This window comes from Ochotona princeps, chromosome 7 (assembly GCF_030435755.1).
Source record: "Ochotona princeps isolate mOchPri1 chromosome 7, mOchPri1.hap1, whole genome shotgun sequence".
Classification (NCBI taxonomy): Eukaryota; Metazoa; Chordata; class Mammalia; order Lagomorpha; family Ochotonidae; genus Ochotona; species Ochotona princeps.
Window position 1 is genome coordinate 11,006,762 of NC_080838.1, and position 17,473 is coordinate 11,024,234.

General features: G+C 40.6%; 1 protein-coding gene and 1 long non-coding RNA gene across 8 annotated transcripts in view; one reads left to right on the forward strand and one right to left on the reverse strand.

Annotated features, from left to right (window-relative positions):
* Positions 1–17,473, forward strand: part of LOC131480799 (uncharacterized) — a 121,498-nt gene that overhangs the window by 78,365 nt on the left and 25,660 nt on the right. The window lies entirely within an intron of this gene.
* EDNRA (endothelin receptor type A) overlaps positions 15,427–17,473 on the reverse strand; it is a 64,393-nt gene continuing 62,346 nt past the window's right edge. For both annotated transcript variants that reach the window (XM_058666790.1, XM_004588128.4), the window contains exons 7-8: positions 17,319–17,427; positions 15,427–15,633 (exon numbers count right to left, since the gene is read on the reverse strand). In XM_058666790.1, the coding sequence (XP_058522773.1) occupies positions 15,493–15,633; positions 17,319–17,427 (250 nt within the window). In that variant the 3' untranslated portion in view covers positions 15,427–15,492. The remainder of the gene's footprint in view (positions 15,634–17,318; positions 17,428–17,473) is intronic.

The following is a 17,473-nucleotide window of genomic DNA, read 5'->3' on the forward strand; positions in this document are numbered from 1 at the left end:
GCAGGTTGCTCCCTATGTCCACCAGGCCTATTCCAGGGGTTCTGGAGCTAAAGTTCCTCAATTCCCACAGCTGCAAGATGTAGCATATTTGACCTTTGCCTACACATTGCCCTGACTCTGATAATGCTGCTGGTAGCAGCAGAATAGAGGCACACTGCTTTGGCTGCCAAGGCTGGTGCTCTCTGTGGGTGGGGAAGCGCGAAGGAAAGGAAAGCAGCACCCACTCCAATAGTACTTAGACCCCAGCCAGCTCTCCAGGGTGGAGTCAGAGTGGGTGACTGTGGAATTCCCTCTCAGCTAATACTGCAAGCAACTGGGTGTGTGGTGGCTCCTCTTCCCTTGAGGTGGTGTTAAGATGGCAGCCGACAGATGACAGCTCACTGCCCCATGCGGTTGGCTGCAAGTGGCATCTTTGACCTCTCTCCTCTTGTCCCATGGAGTCCTCATTTTTACTTTAATTTCTTTTCCAAAAAGGGAGAGAGAAGAATCTTCCATTATCTGGTTCACTCTCCAAATATCTGTAATATCCAGAGGCTGGGCTAGGCTGAAGCCAGGAGCCAGGAGCCCCATCTGGCCTCCTATATAGATGCAGGGATTCCAGCACTTGGATTATCTTCTGCTTCTTTTTCAGGTGTATTGACGAGAAGCTGAACTGAAAGTAGAGAAACTGGGACTCAAGCTTGGTCCCATATAGAATGGTAGCATTGCAGGTGCCAGCTTAATCCACTATGCTACAACACTGGCCATTATGATAGCATTTTTTAAAAAAGATATAATAATGTGACAAAATATATTTTATTGTTAAAATTATTTGTTTTTACTTTGAGATAATTATATGTTCTCAGTTAATTATAAGAAATACTAAAGAGAGATTCTACATGCCCTTCATCCAATTTGTTGTATATATTTGTATAGTACAATGTCTCAGTTATCAAAATGACAGTGATATAATCTAGTTACTTTGTTCACATCAGACTATTTTTGTGAAAATTATACATAGAGTTAACAATTAGTGCTGAAGGTTTATTATTACTAAATGCTAAAAAATGTGTGTTCTAGTTATTTGTTGCTATATAACAAACCATTCCACTATGTACTCAAATTAGCAACACTTTTATTATAGCTCATGGCTTGATAGATGAGAAATTCAAATAAGACACAGTGGGGTAATATTTGGTGTTCCACAGGGCATGGACCTGGGCCTGTTTTAGCTGGTGGCTGGTCTGGTTTGGTGGATCCAATGCCTGGTGACTTGTTGGGCTCAGCAGTTTCTTTGTCTTTATGAAGCCTCAGAGCTTCTCCATTTGTTCTTTTACTTGGTTATTCAGTCATCCCAAGAGATCATGGTGGGAGCACCTCATCCTCTTGCCAACCTAGGAGTCAATCTGTTTTGATGGTAAAACTCACCTTGTATTTGCCTTTCCTCTTTTTGCATTAGCAGAAGTGAACGCGTCCTCTCTGGTGTAGGAGAAATGTAGTAGTGAATATTGGGCAGTCTTCACAGGCACAGAAAGCACAGGAACGGAAGACCTGGAAAAACAGTGTTTTGGAGAAAGCTCTACCTACCCTTCAGGAAAAGCAACCAATGCTGTGGCAAGCAGATTTCATGGATAGCCAGGACTCTTTCTCCAAGCCTGTAAGAGTGCTGCATTAGAAGTGAAGTTAGCCAGGACTCTTTCTCCAAGCCTGTAAGAGTGCTGCATTAGAGGTGAAGTTAGCCAGGACTCTTTCTCCAAGCCTGTAAGAGTGCTGCATTAGAGGTGAAGTGGAACTTCATCAGTGGCTATTGAAGAATGGGGGCATCAGTTAAAGTGGAGGAGATCATGAAAGGAGATACGTGTGTGGAAGTGGTCACCAGGAGCCCCTGGATACAGGGGTCACTGCCACAGCAGACTGATCTTTGTCACACCTTGGGTGTCCTGGTTTGGGTGGGCAATTTTAGTGGTTCCCTCACATATCCTGCAGTCAACCATACAGCTATGGTGGGTGGGTGTGGAACACTTAATTGACTCAGCATTCTCCCGTAGCAAATAGAGATCATGACACCTGTATATGTGGCCTACTTCTGCCTTCAAGACAACTGTTAGATCAAAGAACACCTAGAGGAGGGTTGTAGGTTGAATTGAACATATGTGAGAATATTATTGCACTTGTAAGTTCAAAAGTATGATTAACATCAATTGCAGTTCAAGTGCATGTGTAACAAGGAGAGCCCCTGTGTTTCTAGAACTGAGCCCACCTTCCTCAATAGTTGCTTAAATTCCTGCTAACTGCTTTTTTGCAAGCTTTGGATTGTAAGTTAAATTGATATATTCTAGCTGGACACTTTCATATTTATGGGTGTATATAGGAAGGCTCTTCAAAGAGTTCATGGAAAATGTGTATTATAAACTGTGTGGAACTCAGAAAAGTTTTTGCACCAAAATGAACTTAACCCCTTGCTATAAAGGTTTTTTTTAAGGTTTATTTTTATTGGAAAGTCAGATTTACAGAGAGAAAGACAGAGAGAAAGGTCTTCTATCCACTGGTTTACTCCCCAAATGGCCGCAATGGCTGGTGCTGAGCTGATTTCAATCCAGAAGCTAGGAGCTTCTTCTGGCTGTCCCATCCAGATGCAGGGTTCCAAGGCATTGGATCATTTTCCTCTGCTTTGCCACCCCTTTAGCAGGAAGCTGGATTTGAAGTGGAGCAGGTGAGACATGAACCAGTGCCCATATGTCTTGCCAGCAGTTACAGGCGAATGATTAGGCAATTGATGATTAGGCACTGTCTCCGGCTATGAACTTTTGGAAGTACTCTCAGCATTCAAAATTCCAAGTCCTCTTTAGTCTTCTCTCCATCTTCTTATACACAAGATGGTATCCGGCTAGAGGAGTAGTTTACTTATCTTCAAAGCTATTTGGACTATGATGTTTGGGCACTTCCTCAAGTGCCCCTTGCCCAAATGATTTCCATGTTTTCCACCTATTTTCATATTGACCACCAGTTGAAATTCATGCTGCTCATATCTGACTCCTGTCCTTTGCTTCCAGTGCTAAAGTGTGCACTTGTATCCTGCACTGGTTTTCTGGCCTACCTTGTGTGGCCCGAGTCCTTCTGTGTCATCTCATCTCTCCCTGCAGTGACCCAAAGTCAAACTTGAATCTTGAAGAGCTTGTAGAACCTTCTGAGGGATCAAGTAGGGTCTTCAATGTCCTATTTTCAATGTAGGTGAAGTTTTAGGGGGAAGTAAAGCTACCTGATACAGTCCTCTAACCACTTTTGTTTGTTTCTCCTAGCTGTGGCCAGTCACAGTGTAGGCTAGTGGTGAAGTGAAATGATTCGCCCTTGTGGTGCCTAGAGGCCTTCCCTCCACAGGGCACATGGCTTCTGCTCATTTCTCTTCTCTGCCTGATCCTGGGCTCCATGCTATATCCAACGGACTAAATCTTGGGTGTATGGGTGGGAGCAGTAAACTGTAAAGATCCTTTTCCCTAAGTCCTTGCACTGCTCTGTACATGTGTGTGTTCAGTTTTGCTGGTACTACTCTTCGTTATGTCTCCTACTGAGGACTCTTTAGTTCTAGGTGGAACGTGCCATCCTTCCCCCATGGGTGTTTGTATATCCGCAGTGGGAGGGGCTTCAAGGATTTAAAATAAAACCTAGATTTTAAGAACGGTAAATGTTATGGGAGGCAGTTAAAAGTTTTTTTCTTTCTCTCTTAAGCTCATTCTGTAAATCTAGTTCAGTAACTGTTCTGTTCATAACAATTCTGCTCATAACTTTTTGATTCACTCTTACGTAGTTATAAAATCTGTTAGCAAGAACATTTTCATTAATAATAAAAGACATGTAAACCAGTGTCATAGCCAAAGCTCCATTGTCTTATCTAATTGTCATTAAATAAAAGTCACTTAAATATCACCTCCTAAGAAAGATCATCTCTGACCATTATGTACTAATGGGCCTGGTGTGATTGCTCAATGGCTAAATTCTCACCTCACAAGTGCCAGGATCATATATGGGTACCAGTTCGTGTCCTGGCTATTTCACTTCCAATCCAGCTCCCTGCTTGTGACCTGCGAAAGCAGTAGAGGATGCCCCAAGGCCTTGGAATCCTGTACCCCCATGGAAGACCCTGAAGAAGCTTCTGGCTCCTGACTTTGAATCAGTTCAGCTGTGGCCATGGTGGCCATTTGAGAAATGAACCAACATTTAGCTGATCTTTCTGTCTGTCTCTCCTGTCTGTAAATCTTATCTGATTTTCCAATAAAAATAAACAAATCTTTAAAAAGGTATCCTCTTGGATCCTAGGTAGCCTCCTAGCCATTTTTCTATTATATTATTTTGATTTATTCATCAACAAACACATAACTGAATTCTTACTATGTATCATTCAGGATTATCCTAGGCACTATGGTATTGCAATTAACCAAATAGACTAGGTCCTTTATCTAGTGGGAGGAGACAGACAATAAACTATTCAATGAGCAATAAAAATACCATTTAGTACATGTGTTGGGCAGGAAATTAAACAGAATATGAGTGAGTGACCCATTTGGATCTTGCAGTTAGATAAGATCTGAGGAGACGATGTTTAAATGGTTGTTTTGCAAGGTGAATCTTGTATTATCCACAGAGGTACTAACTTGCAAGACAACTTCTGGATGAGAGAGTGTGAGTATAATCACAAACTATTCCTATAGGGTGTTGTGACAACCTGAGGATCCCGTGAATGGTCAGAACCTATGCCATCACTTTGTCTCAATCAATTCATGGTTTAGTAGAATGTTAAGCTCCCTGATCCTTTTATGTTTGGATGCAAAAAAAAAAAAAAAAAAAAAAACCCTCTGGAATTTTGGGCTGATTACAAAAGTAGGTGACTGCATCATTAGCCAAGCCTTAGGAGTTTTGCAATTTGTGATGCAATTAATTATTAGATGTCACCAGTGATATCCAGCAATTTGAAAATATCAGGAAGTGAGATAAAATAGTGGACTCAGGATTCCTTCCGTAATGAATGTTAGGGAGCGCAAGAATACTTGGAATTTTGTATATTGTGGGGCGGAGAGAGTTACATTTGGGGCTGTTATGATAGAATATCAGGCTAATCTTCCACCTGCATTGCTGGAATTCCATTTGGGCATGTGTTTTAATTTCAGCTATTCCATTTCTGATCCTCCTCCTTGCTAATTGTCTGAAGCAGTGGAGGATGGCCCAAGGCTTGGGTCCCTGTACCCACCTGGGAGACCTTGAAGAAGAACATGGCTCTGAGATTTGGACTAGCTCTGCTCTGGCCATTACAGCCATTTGAGGAGTGAATCAGCAGATGGAAGATCTCTTCCTCTGTAACTGTTTCAAGTAAAATAAATATGTCGGGGGGGATCACACAATGGCTCAATTTGCTAATCCTCTGCCTGCAAGAGCTGGCATCTCATATGGACACCAGTTAATGTCCTAGCTCTGCTACTTCCACTCTACCTCTCTGTTTGAGGCCTGAGAAAGCAGTGAAATATGGCTTAAAGCCTTGGGACCCTGCACCCATGTGGGAGACCTGGAAAAAGTTCTTGCTTCAGATTGGCTTAGCTTTGGCCATTGTGGTCATTTGGAGAGTAAACCAGCAGATGGAAGGACTTTGTGTCTCTCCTCTCTAAAAAATCTACCTTCCCAATAAAATAAACAGGTAAAAAAAAAAGTAAAATCAAGAAAAAAGATTCTATCTTCTGGTTAGTAGAATCTTGGTAGAAATACACATGAACAGAAGATAAGCCATATTAAGACTGCCTTGGGGCTTCATCTTCTGTGGTTACCCTTACTGTGAATTCGGGGCATTAGGCAAGTGTTATTTATTTGAAAGGCAGAGTGACAAAGAAGAGGAAAGGGAGGAATGGAACAAGGGACAGGGAGAGAGGGAGAGGAAAACCTTTCATCTGGTGGTTCACTTCCCAAATGCAACTACTGAGGCTGTTTCTTCCTGAAGGCAGGATCCAGGAATCCCATCCGGTTCTGTCATGTGTATAGCAGGAGTACGTGAGCCATTATCTGTTACCTCTAAGCAGAAGGTGGATTAAATGCTGAGGTGGGGCTTAATCTCAGGACCTACTGTGCCACAATATCCACCCAGAATGAAAGATTCATAGTATTTTTATGTAGGGGGTCTGAATCTATGAATCTTCAGCTTACTGATAGTATCTATTCCTGATTGGTTTTACAAGAAAACATAATTTCATAAAATGATTCTGACTTATCATATGTATTTATTATGTAATCAGGTGTTAAACAGAAAAACTCAACATAAATATTTAAAATGTATATATCCATGTATTTAATGGAAAATAGAATTAAGTTTATTTTGACATAAGAATTTGAAACATGTACATTTGACAGGGTTTTGCAAAGTTTATAAAAAGTATGTTACTAAAAACTGCAGATTTCAAAATTGTTTTGCACCAAATGGACTTATTTTTAAATTCTTTTTCCATAAACTTTTGGAAATACATGTATGTATATGTGCTTATCATGAAAGCTTTATATATTCATTGTAGAAAAATGCCACACACTTATGTTTTTATTGATACCCATAGAAAGCCTTGAGTGTGAATTAGGTGCCTTCTTTTTTAAAAAAAATTCACTTGTTTCACCTGGGCCAGATGCAAACTAGGACCCAAGAGCATAATCCAGGTCTCCCACATGCGTGAGCCATATCCAGTGTGGAAACCCAGGGACTCTGACATGGAGTGCAGCTGTCCTAACCACCAGACCAAACACCACTCCTAAGACCTTTTCTGACTTCTGCTTAGGGTTCCCTGAATCTCTTCAGCCAGGAACCAGCCAAGGTGATGAGTTCATACAGGTGCAGCTGGGTATCTTTTTAGGATGTTCCTGCAAGGGGCTGTTCAGAATTGGCAATATTCTACCTATAGTATCAACAGCTTCCGTTCTTATCCTTAGCCTTAAACACAGACAGTGAGTGCTGGGCTCACTAGAAACCGTTTCCTGAAGATACAGACTTGCTAAAAGCAGAGATTTCCCCTTTGCCCCCTAGACTGCTATTTTCTCCTCTTCTTACCTCTGCTGGGAACCTGATCCAGCAACCAGGGCCAAGCTTGGGTATTCAGGATCCCCCTGGATACCAAAACCCATGGATACCCAGGTTCCATAAAGAAAATGGTGTAGTATTTGTAAAAACCCATGCCTGTTTTTCCATGTACTTCAGATCATATCTAGGCAACATACAATACTTATTACAATGTAAGTGATATGTAAATAATTATTTAGGGAATAATGACAAGAAAAGTAAATCTGCACAAACTCAACCGCAGCTGCAATTTCTTACCCCCTCAGCTGGCTGAATGCTTGGACGTGGACTCCCTGTGACAGGAGGGATGACTGTGTCTTTGTTTTGCCCACCCCTACACAGTCTTTTCCTTTCCTTGGCCTCAATTCCTGTCTTCACAATGCCCAGGCTATTTTTCTCGTGAAGAAGCAAAACTTTTTCCTTTGACCCTGATGTTTGCTGAGGCTGCCATCCAGTTCTCTCGTGCTCTTGCTGTCACACTCCTCAGGGGAACGGCCTGTGCCTAGGCCTGCACTGCCTCACCCCCCAGCTGGCTAATCTTGTTACCTCTCCTCTTGGCATCCAGCCTCATAAATGACCCAGACCTTCACGTGGCAGCTACTCATGAGAAACATGTTCTCTTAAGGGCGATTTCAGCAGCTTTCCCATCCGAGCACCAAATTTAGATACATGGAGAAGCTCCCTTGTCAGTACCTTGGGAGTGTGGGGTGTCCACAAGGTCATTGTGACCACCGAGCCACAGGAGCACCAGGCTTATTCATAGTAGCCTATATTGAAACTGAGTCGGGTAAAGACATCTGGATTACCAATTCAGAGAGAGACAGAGAGACTGACCCTTTATATACCAATGTGTTCTAGATGAAGGAATTAAAAGAGTGTTTTCGAATAGAAAATAGATTTCAAATATCAGGATGTTGAAGAATCATGTTTTTTCATCTCTGGAGTTTGTCACTGATGTTCTATAGTGAAATAAATGCATATACTGCCTTTGATCAATTTTTTCTGGGAGCTGACCTTGAGCCTTGGGTATAAATGAGAAAGGTGGGCAAAACTACAATTGGGGGAAAGAAAAGTCAGATAAATGGCTACTGGTCATGGCTGTGGTGAAAACCGACATGTAACTCCCAGGCACTGCCTCTTCCCACTGACCCAAGGGCTCCAGTGATGGCTGGACAATCAGAGTGGCTGAATTCGTTCCTAATGGATCAACCCATGGCCAGAATGACCATTGTGGAGACTGTTCACACTTAGGGATGCTAACAAGGCACGATCCCTCTGGGCCAGCAGTAATCCTATTGTTCCTTCAGGGTTCCTGTGTACAAAGATGTGTGCTCTGGCCTTGTTCTTGCTAGCAAAGGACTGGAGAGAAATTAAATGTAAGATAGAGGCAGAGTTTTCCATTCTTGTCAGTATTTGTTAAACTCCACAGGAACCCAGTTGCTTACACAGCATTTATATTGTATTAAGTGTTATGAATAATCTAGAGATGGTTTAAAGTTTATGAGAGCCTGTGCATAAGTTGTTGAGTCAAGGTCATTGTTTATATGGGAAATTCCACTATTTGACATAAAGCACTTGAACATCCTTAGGTTTTGCTATTCAAGGGTCACGGAACTGATCCTCTGTGGATATTGAGGGATGGCTATGCCTTCCAGTATGTAAGAATTTTTTTTCCTCATGTACATGTCATTAATTCATTACCATTCTGTGAGGGCTTGAAAGACATTATAGATGAATTCACAAAAAGGGATTAAAACATTAAGCTTTTTTTTTTGTTGCAAAAATGTTTTGAGATCCAGGCTTAGTTCTTTTCATAATACAAACTTTCCATGAATTTTTTTGAGGACTCATACATTCTCTTTGCAGTTTGGAGAAGAAAAATTTATTTTTATAGGAAGTAGTAAAAAATGAGAAACTAAGCTAAAAATGTCAACAGCAGAAGCTGAGTTACACGATGGATGAATATAGACCTTAAAGGTAGAGAAAGGAAGTAGAGTGGCCATTTTTGTTCCTCTTTGGGAACTCACTCCTGCTCCCCCACCCCCATCTTGGGTGATTGTCCTGATTAAATCCGAGTGACTGAGCCAAGTCCTGGCCTTGCCAACAGGGTGTAGATGGAGAGGAAGGGGAAGCAGTGCTGCAGGCTTAGAGCCACCATGTATCACAATGATACCCTCCCAAGATCTTTAGCCTCACTTCCAGAGACGAACAAGAGGGCAGTATTCAACCCAGACAGTTTATTAGGGGCTTCTGCTTGGGCACAAGGGTGTAGCAGGGTACAGAGGTTCCATGCCTGACTTCCTGGTGAGAGGTGAACAGGGGGTTTTGTGCTGCTGAGGTTGTGTGCTCATGCCCCTTTGTTGTTTCTGGCCCATTTGCCTCAGGACCTCAGGACACACAGCACTTTGATTTGCACCTGACTTGGTGTTCTACGCAGGCAAGGTTGTGTTTTTTTTTTTTTTTTTTTTCCTTTTGTCACATCTTACACTCAAAATGATTGTTTTGCTCACTACTGGTTCCCAGGAAGTTCAAGTATTGGTCATTTTGGGCTATTCTGGGCAAGCACACAGGTTGGGGAAGTCTCTAACAGGGCAGCTCTCTTGTGGACATTCCCTGCTCGATTGGGTTACAGCTGGATTTAGCAGCCTGTGGTTGGAGACGGACCTCTGTTCCAGTCAGGAGGTGCATACACAATCAAGTTGGGAGGTCCTTTATTTCTGTTCTGCCTCAATAACAGATAAAAACAACCCTAGGAGATCATTTTTTGGTTGTTGTTATGCATAAAGGTATGCTCCTAAAACCTAAAAGAATACATTTCTCCCCTTCATTTTAGGATATTTTAAAAGCACAAGAACTTAACCAAAGCCAATCCTAATGGTCATGTTTTGAGAAAAAGATCTATAGTCCATGGAGAATTGGCTTATACTGAAAAAAATTCATAAACAGAATGAGTCAGTGCTGGTAGTGCTGGGGTCAGCGACTTGGCAGATGGCCTGACACTGCGTAGACTGGCAGTAATTACTCCCATCTGGCAATCTAATAATCGAACCCACAACATGAAATACATGTTTTATCTACCCTCATAGTAGTATGAGATTGAAGTAATGATGACTGATTCCACACAGATAAACTACATCAGGAGGCGGTTGGTTTAGGACCAAAAGGAAAAATGTGTGGAATTCCCTCTATTTCCCCCAGGAAGATTCCATGAGTCCTCTGTTTATATGTAGAGTTGGCACTGCTGTTCCTAATTTACTGCCTCCCAGGAAGAAACATAGTCTCTAGAATCTACTAAAAAGTATTGATACTAAAAATCTGTGGAAACTAGGAGATACAATGGGTTTTGGCATCACCAAACTAAAAATGAACTCTGCTATCATGGTTTCTGGAGAAAGGCAACTTTCTGGTCACAATGTTATTTTCAATCCTTGATTATCTACTGATTGTAAGAAATAAGGCTTGTTTCTCTTCAATTTTAGGAATTAAAAAGTCAGAGAGTATCAGGGCTGACCTAACTACAGACGCTTTAATTTGCTGTTGTTAATCTTTAGAGGAAAGGGTGACAGAACATTTCTCAAATGTCAGATTATTTTAAAGCCACCAGGGTTTTCCAACGTGAAGGCCCTACTGGAATTTCAGCAACAATCAACTGCATATGGTTAACTTGTGTTCTTCTTTAACTTTGCTTGCTTTTAAGTCCAGATAAAATCGATAAAGACTTTGCTGTAGTAGATTATTTTACAGAAGATTTGGAGTCACAAGCCTGGAGGGGTTTGGATAGACTATCAGTGCTTTTCCTTGCCTGCACACATAGCTAGTTTACAAATGTGCATCATACACTAGAGATACTGTTATAAAAAACTGCTGCAGGATACTAGGCAAAGATGTGCTTCTGTTTTAACTGCCTTGGACTTATCCTCTCAGTTTCTTCCTTTAAATATTTTAAATTTATTGGGCAGGTTTAATTTTGAATGGAAAATAGCATGCTGTTAACTGACTTTAAAAGAGATCACAGTGTATAGACAATACTTTCTTATTATGCTGTTCTCCAAGTAATGACAGATTTCTTGTGGTGATTAAAATACAAGGTGCTTCAAACAATTCCTGGTAAAATGGGATTAAAAGATGTTAATTTAGGTGTAATTGTTATTGAAATCTATGCATAGTTAATACATGATTTCCATGAACTTCTTGAAGACCCCTCATTTGCATGGGTTTAGAATTTTTTTGCACAGTAACAGGCATATATTCTAATTCCATTTTCATGAACTATTTCATGTGCCCTCTACATGCTTGTTTTTACATGATTTGTCATAGCACTGACATATTCATTAACTAAATTAAGAGTGCTAGAAGCAGAGGTCTCAAAGTTAGTCTACAATGTTCATCAGCTGAGATTTAGAGAATTTCAACTCTCCTTCTGTGTCTTTCCCATCCCCTGTGCCCATGTCCACTTAGTCACCACTGAGCATGTCACTGCATTTTGTGTTCCCAGCAGTTAGCACAGTGTAGTGTGGAGAGTGTTTCTCCATCTGTGTTGAGTGAAGACATCGATTAACAAGGGAAAGATATTGGGAGGGCTAAAATGGTGGAACTCTGGGGATTTTGGGGCAATGGAAGGGTATACTGTGATAATAAACACATGATCTTATGTATCTATCAAAACGCACAGCTGGGGAACACACAGAGTGAACCCTGAGGTAAACTATGGACTTTAGTTAACAGCTTTTCATCAGTATTTATGAACTGCAGCCAGTGTATCACACTGATATATAAGACTCAATAATGGGAAACTGGCGAGGAGAAGGAAGAGGCCATTTAGGGTTCAGTTTTTCTGAAGAGCTAAAGCTGTTCCAAACACAAGTCTATTATACACCAAGAAAACCTAAATCAAGATAATTTGGATAGGATGGTGTTAGAATGTGTGTATTGTGAACAACAGAAAATCAAATGACTGGAACCTGAGGCTGTTATCACAGCAAGGGATGGTGGAGCTAGCGCTAGGGAGGTAAAGGTTGAGACAGATGTATACAGGTTCAGGGTTAATTCTGAAGATAGAATTTATGTAGATGTTGGGGAAATGTGAGAATGAGAAATGGTTTTGAAGGTTTTGCCACGAATAACTCAAAATGATACAACTGTGTCTGAGCAGAGACTTATGGTGGGGCTGGTTGGAAGATATCCTGAGCATCATTTTGGATCCCACTAGTGGTGCCAAGCAATTGGATATATAGGATTCTCTTCTTAAGGTGTCTGATATTGTTTGTTGACTTTAGCTACTATCACCAACTCCTTCCATGCAGAATGCAGTCTATAAGAACAGGCATTTTTTTCTGTATTGAGCACTTCTGTTTCTTCAATATTAAAAGAATGCCTGGTGCATAGTAGATACTCCACAGCATTTACTGGAAAGGGTGTGGGAATTTGGTCCAGTGGTTAAGATGACCACATCTCACATTCAAGTGTCTGGGTCAGTTCCGGGCTTCTGACCCCAGCTTCCTGTTAAGGGCGATTCTGGGAAACAGCAGGTGGTGGCTCATCTGGCTTCCTGTCATCCATGTGGGAGACCCTGATTGAGTTCTGGGTTCTTGGCTTTGACTGGAGCTAATGTAGGTATTTGAGGAATAAGCGAGGGATAGGAGCTCTTTCTGCCTCTCAAATATCATTTGAAATTACTACTAGAAAGTTGGAGGCAATGAATGGGAGAAAGCAGGTTGAAAATCCTGTTAAGTGTCTTTTAGAAAGCTTAAGCTTGCTTATTTGGCTAATTCTAAGGAGAGAGTTGTAATAGATGGTTGTAACAAACATTTTCTAGGAAGAGCTATGCAAAATGAAGGGACATTTTTGAGGCTTCTGTAAACTTTTATTTTACATCATCTATGGGCCACTGCCAACTCAGGGCCTTGGCTTTTGGCTCATTTCTATAAAGTTACTTGTTTCAAAGATCTTGTAAAGTTAGAAATTGAAAATATATATTTTTTAAACCAGTAAACCATGTTTATTAACCAGTCCATAAACAGAATGTACATCAAAGCATGTGTAGATATTCAGAAACTATGACTTTCTGGGTTTATAAAACAGTTTTTATATGCAAGAAAACAAAGCATCTTAAAAAATAATTGCATAAACAAAGTGGTGAGAGCCTATGGCTTACGCTATAGGCATATGTCACTGCATGTAATACACCAGTGGACTTACTGGAATTTGGCTCCAAACACACAAAGGAGTAGGATTTCTTAGCCTTCCACTCCAAGTAACTGGAACCAGTTTTCATTTTACTTGTGTCTGTGCAAAGAACAGTGTCAAAATTACCTTTGCTAATTTTTCATTAGCAATATGTCTGTTGATAAAGTATAGACATATCAGACAACTTGTCAATCTTACCACCAGGTTGAATTGAGGATTAATACAGAAAATATGACCACAAATACTGCTTTATCAAGCCAACCAATCAATCAGTGCTCTATACCATGGCTCATCTCATTTTATACCGCATCCCATATTCCATTCACATGGTAACATGGTTATGAGATTGATAACAGATTTTTATAGGTGAACACTGCAGACGAGTTGTCACGATGGACAATCACCCAGATTTACAGAGTATGTGCTTTGGCACCACAGGGCATTATTATTATTAGATTAGGTTAAATCCATACATAATATCACTTACATGCCAATTACACACTCACAGATTCCATGGAGACAATCACAGAAAAAAACAGTAAAAGAAATTTACAGTTTATATATATATATACATACATACACATATACACACACACTGTAAAAATGTTTTTTTTTTCCGCTATACTCACAGTCTGTAAACATCTAAACAATTACCCAACAAAACTCTCTGTGGGTCCTTTGAAATTGTGACCATTTGAGGTGTGGGGTGTGTAGGACTAAAGGTTCATACTAGAGAAGTGAAAAACCAGAAGTTCATAGTGGTATTTGAGGTGAACCTTTTCAATGACATGATCTGCTCATCTGACAGCTTTGAAATTGTGTTTCTTCTGTGGAAAAGGAGAATATAAGGGGTCTGTGTCATGCTTATGTTAAAGAGGTGTTCAGAAAGTTCATGGAGATAATGTATTATGAAAAAAATCTATGCATAGATTTCAAAATGTTTTGCACCAAAATAAACTTGCTTCTGTATCTTTATATTTAAAAAAATTATATATATATATATTTGGGGCCTGGTGTGGTAGTCTAGTGGTCCTCACCTTGCACATGCTGGGATCCCATATGGGCGTCAGTTCATATCCCGGCTACCACACTTCCCATTCAGCTCCCTGCCTGTAACCTGGGAAAGCTGTCAAGAACAACTGAAAGCCTTGGGAACCTGCACCCACATGAGAGACCTGGAAGAAGCTCCTGACTCCTGGCTTTGGATCGGTTTAGCTCCAGCCATTGCAGCCATTTGGGAAGTGAATCAGTGAATTGAAGATCTGTCTCCCTCTTTCCTCTTTGTAAATCTGAGTTTCCAATAAAAACTATTTTTTTTTCCAATAAATCTCAGCAGAACAGACGTATACACAGCTGTACAGAGAGATGGAAGACATGCTAGTTCACTTGCCAAATATTCTTAGTGACATCTGCTGGGCTGGGGTTGAAGCTGGGAGCAGGAAACTCAATCCAGGTCTCCTGTGTGGGCAATAGGAGTCCAATTACTTGATAAGTAAAATGGGTGTCTTAACCCCTGAGGTGATAACTTCTCTTTTAATTTCATTTCCATGAACCTTTTGAAGTGCCGCTGAATATGAATATATATGTTACTATCTAAATGAAATCTCAATGACCATTTCAAGATTGTCTAAACATATTTGATTATTTTTTTCCTTCTAGTTGTGGCTTTAAATTCCTGTACAGTGATATTAAAATTCTTAGGCATCATTGAATGACACATAAATTTGGGTATAAGATACTGATTCTACATAAACTTTCATACAAAAATTGGGCTGATAAAAATTAACTCAAAGTGTTATTTTTCAACTTAACAAAGAAATGTTTAATATCTGTAGGGAACTCCCATGAAAAGAAAGAGAAGGTTCTTAAAATTTATTTGACTAGTAGCTATTCAACTGCTGTGTGTGCTTTTCTATGCCTTAGTGCCCATATTTTTGTAGCTTTAGAGTTTGTTTTTAAAAAATGAAAGTGTTGGCAGAGACATTGCCCTAATTGATCACTTGAACTCTGTTTTGTTGTTTGTTTTGCAAAATAGGATATGTAAATTAGATAAAGAGGTCAGGTTCAGAGACTTGGAGAATCTAAAACAACCCCCAGACAACAACCAGAGTTGTTTTAGAGTGTTTAGAAACCTTTCTTCTTAAAGAGGTGGATTGTGTGAAGGAAAAGGGTTGGAGGAGAGTTCTGAAGGTCAGGGTACCAGCGGGATGCGTGGGAGGCGATTTTCTGCTTGCTGTCTCCTGTCGCGGTTAGTTGATACTGTCCTTGTGGCTGCTCCTCTCTGTGTTGTGGTTGTTCTGGTCGTGGTTCTTCCACTGGATGCTTGTGCCGTTCATGGGGACAGAGGTCATCAGGCTTTTGGACTGGTGACAGCAGCAGCAGAGGCACGACTGGGGAAGGGAAGAGACAGTAAGTAACAGGAGCTGCCGACTCCTGGCCAGCTGACCCCGCAGGCCTCGGTCCCTTTCCCGAGAGACAGGTGCAGACCTCTTGGAGGATGGTCAGCCTGAGCAGTACTGCTCGCATTCCTGCTATCATCTCAGAAGTCAGACTGTCCATTTCTGAGCTCCCTTGTGTGATTTCAATTGTGTTCATCAAGTGCAAGGGAAAGGGAAGGCAATGTTGGCCTGCAGGAGGATTCTCCTGGGATTAGGGCAGGAATGGGAAGGGTAGGGCTGGCAGTTGCACCCCATGGGCTCACAAGAGCCCCAGGTGTGCGTGCTATTTCCCCAGTTTCATGGATGAGGACAGCAAGGCCCTGGGAGGCAAATATAAGGCAGAACTGGAAGAAGCAGAATCCAGGATTCCCAGACTGAGATTTTCACCAGGGTATGCTGCCAAGATGTGTCTGATTTCTGAGAATTTGTGCCTTGAGTTTCTCTTTTCCCCTATTGATTAGGGGAAATTAGCAAATTAGCAAGTGACTTTCAGCTTTAAAGCCATATTAATTGTAACCAGCATGTTGATCATTTTTATGCAGAGTGTTTTGTGACTAGTAAACGATTTTAAGGACACTTACACACAAGATAGCCACAAGCTTCCATGTCAGGTTTCATCTATTTGTGATTCTTTGCTAATACAGCTTAGTTTCTTTTTGAATTGGAAGTTCCATGGGGTTAGCTACTGTGCTCTCTGTATCCCCAATACTATTAACTTATGCTGAGCACTAACTGTTTCAAAGATTTTACATGTATTAATTTATTACACCCCACTCATGCGATAAGTGCTGTGATCATCTGATTCATACGCAAGGAAACTAAAGAAGCAGGAGGGACGCTGGGCAGGCTGAAGTCAGACAGCAAGGGCAGAGCTGTGATGTCAATCAAGGCTGTTTGCCTTTGACCTCTCTGCTAGTCTGCTTAGTATATACCAAGAGCTAAAGTTAAACATCCTGGGACTAGATCACAGAATCCAGCAATCCATGCTCCAGCCATTCTGGAAACAGGAGAAATGAAATACTGATAAGATACACTCATAGCTTCTGGAGATCTGGCGGACACAGCTGGAAGGAAGTTTGAAAACAGAAGAAAACTGATGGTAAAGGAAATTATTAGCTCAGCTTTCTAGAACAAGAGGCGTTTATTTTCCTTGAAGTGTTTATTAATAAATAATTAGTGCTTATATAATATTCAATAATATTTATAACAAATATATTTATATATAATATAAAATAATATAAAAGTAATAAATAGTGCTTAGTGGGTGCTTGCTGAACCACAGCATCTATGTTTTGTTGAGACTTTGTTTAAAGTCTAATACAAGGGGTGAATAGGTTTTATGTACTCTCTGTGGCCTGAATGTGACATGTGAGCATCTCTGAAGGAGGGCACTAAACCAGCATGTCACTAAGTCCTTTTAATTATAACCTCAGAAAATGTTGTCAGTGCAGATACTGCTTGTCTGTATGTTAACAAATCTGAACGTCTTTCTGGGCAACAACAATATGAGTTTTACTTTTCTACTGAAAAGGAATAGAGCTGATTAAAGTACTCAGACAGTTGGCATTGGGCATGCCTTTTGGCTTATTAATTACTCATTCAGGTGTCCTTAAAAAATAATTGCAAAATATTCTTACCTGGAAACAATTTTTAAATTTCTTGCTCACAAAATAAAGAGCTATTGGGTTGATACACGAATTCATAGTTGCCAAGTTAATACCGATGTAATCCATAAGCAGCAAGAAACTGGAGGAAGAGAGAATAGTGTAGAAGGATTAGAGCAACATATTCT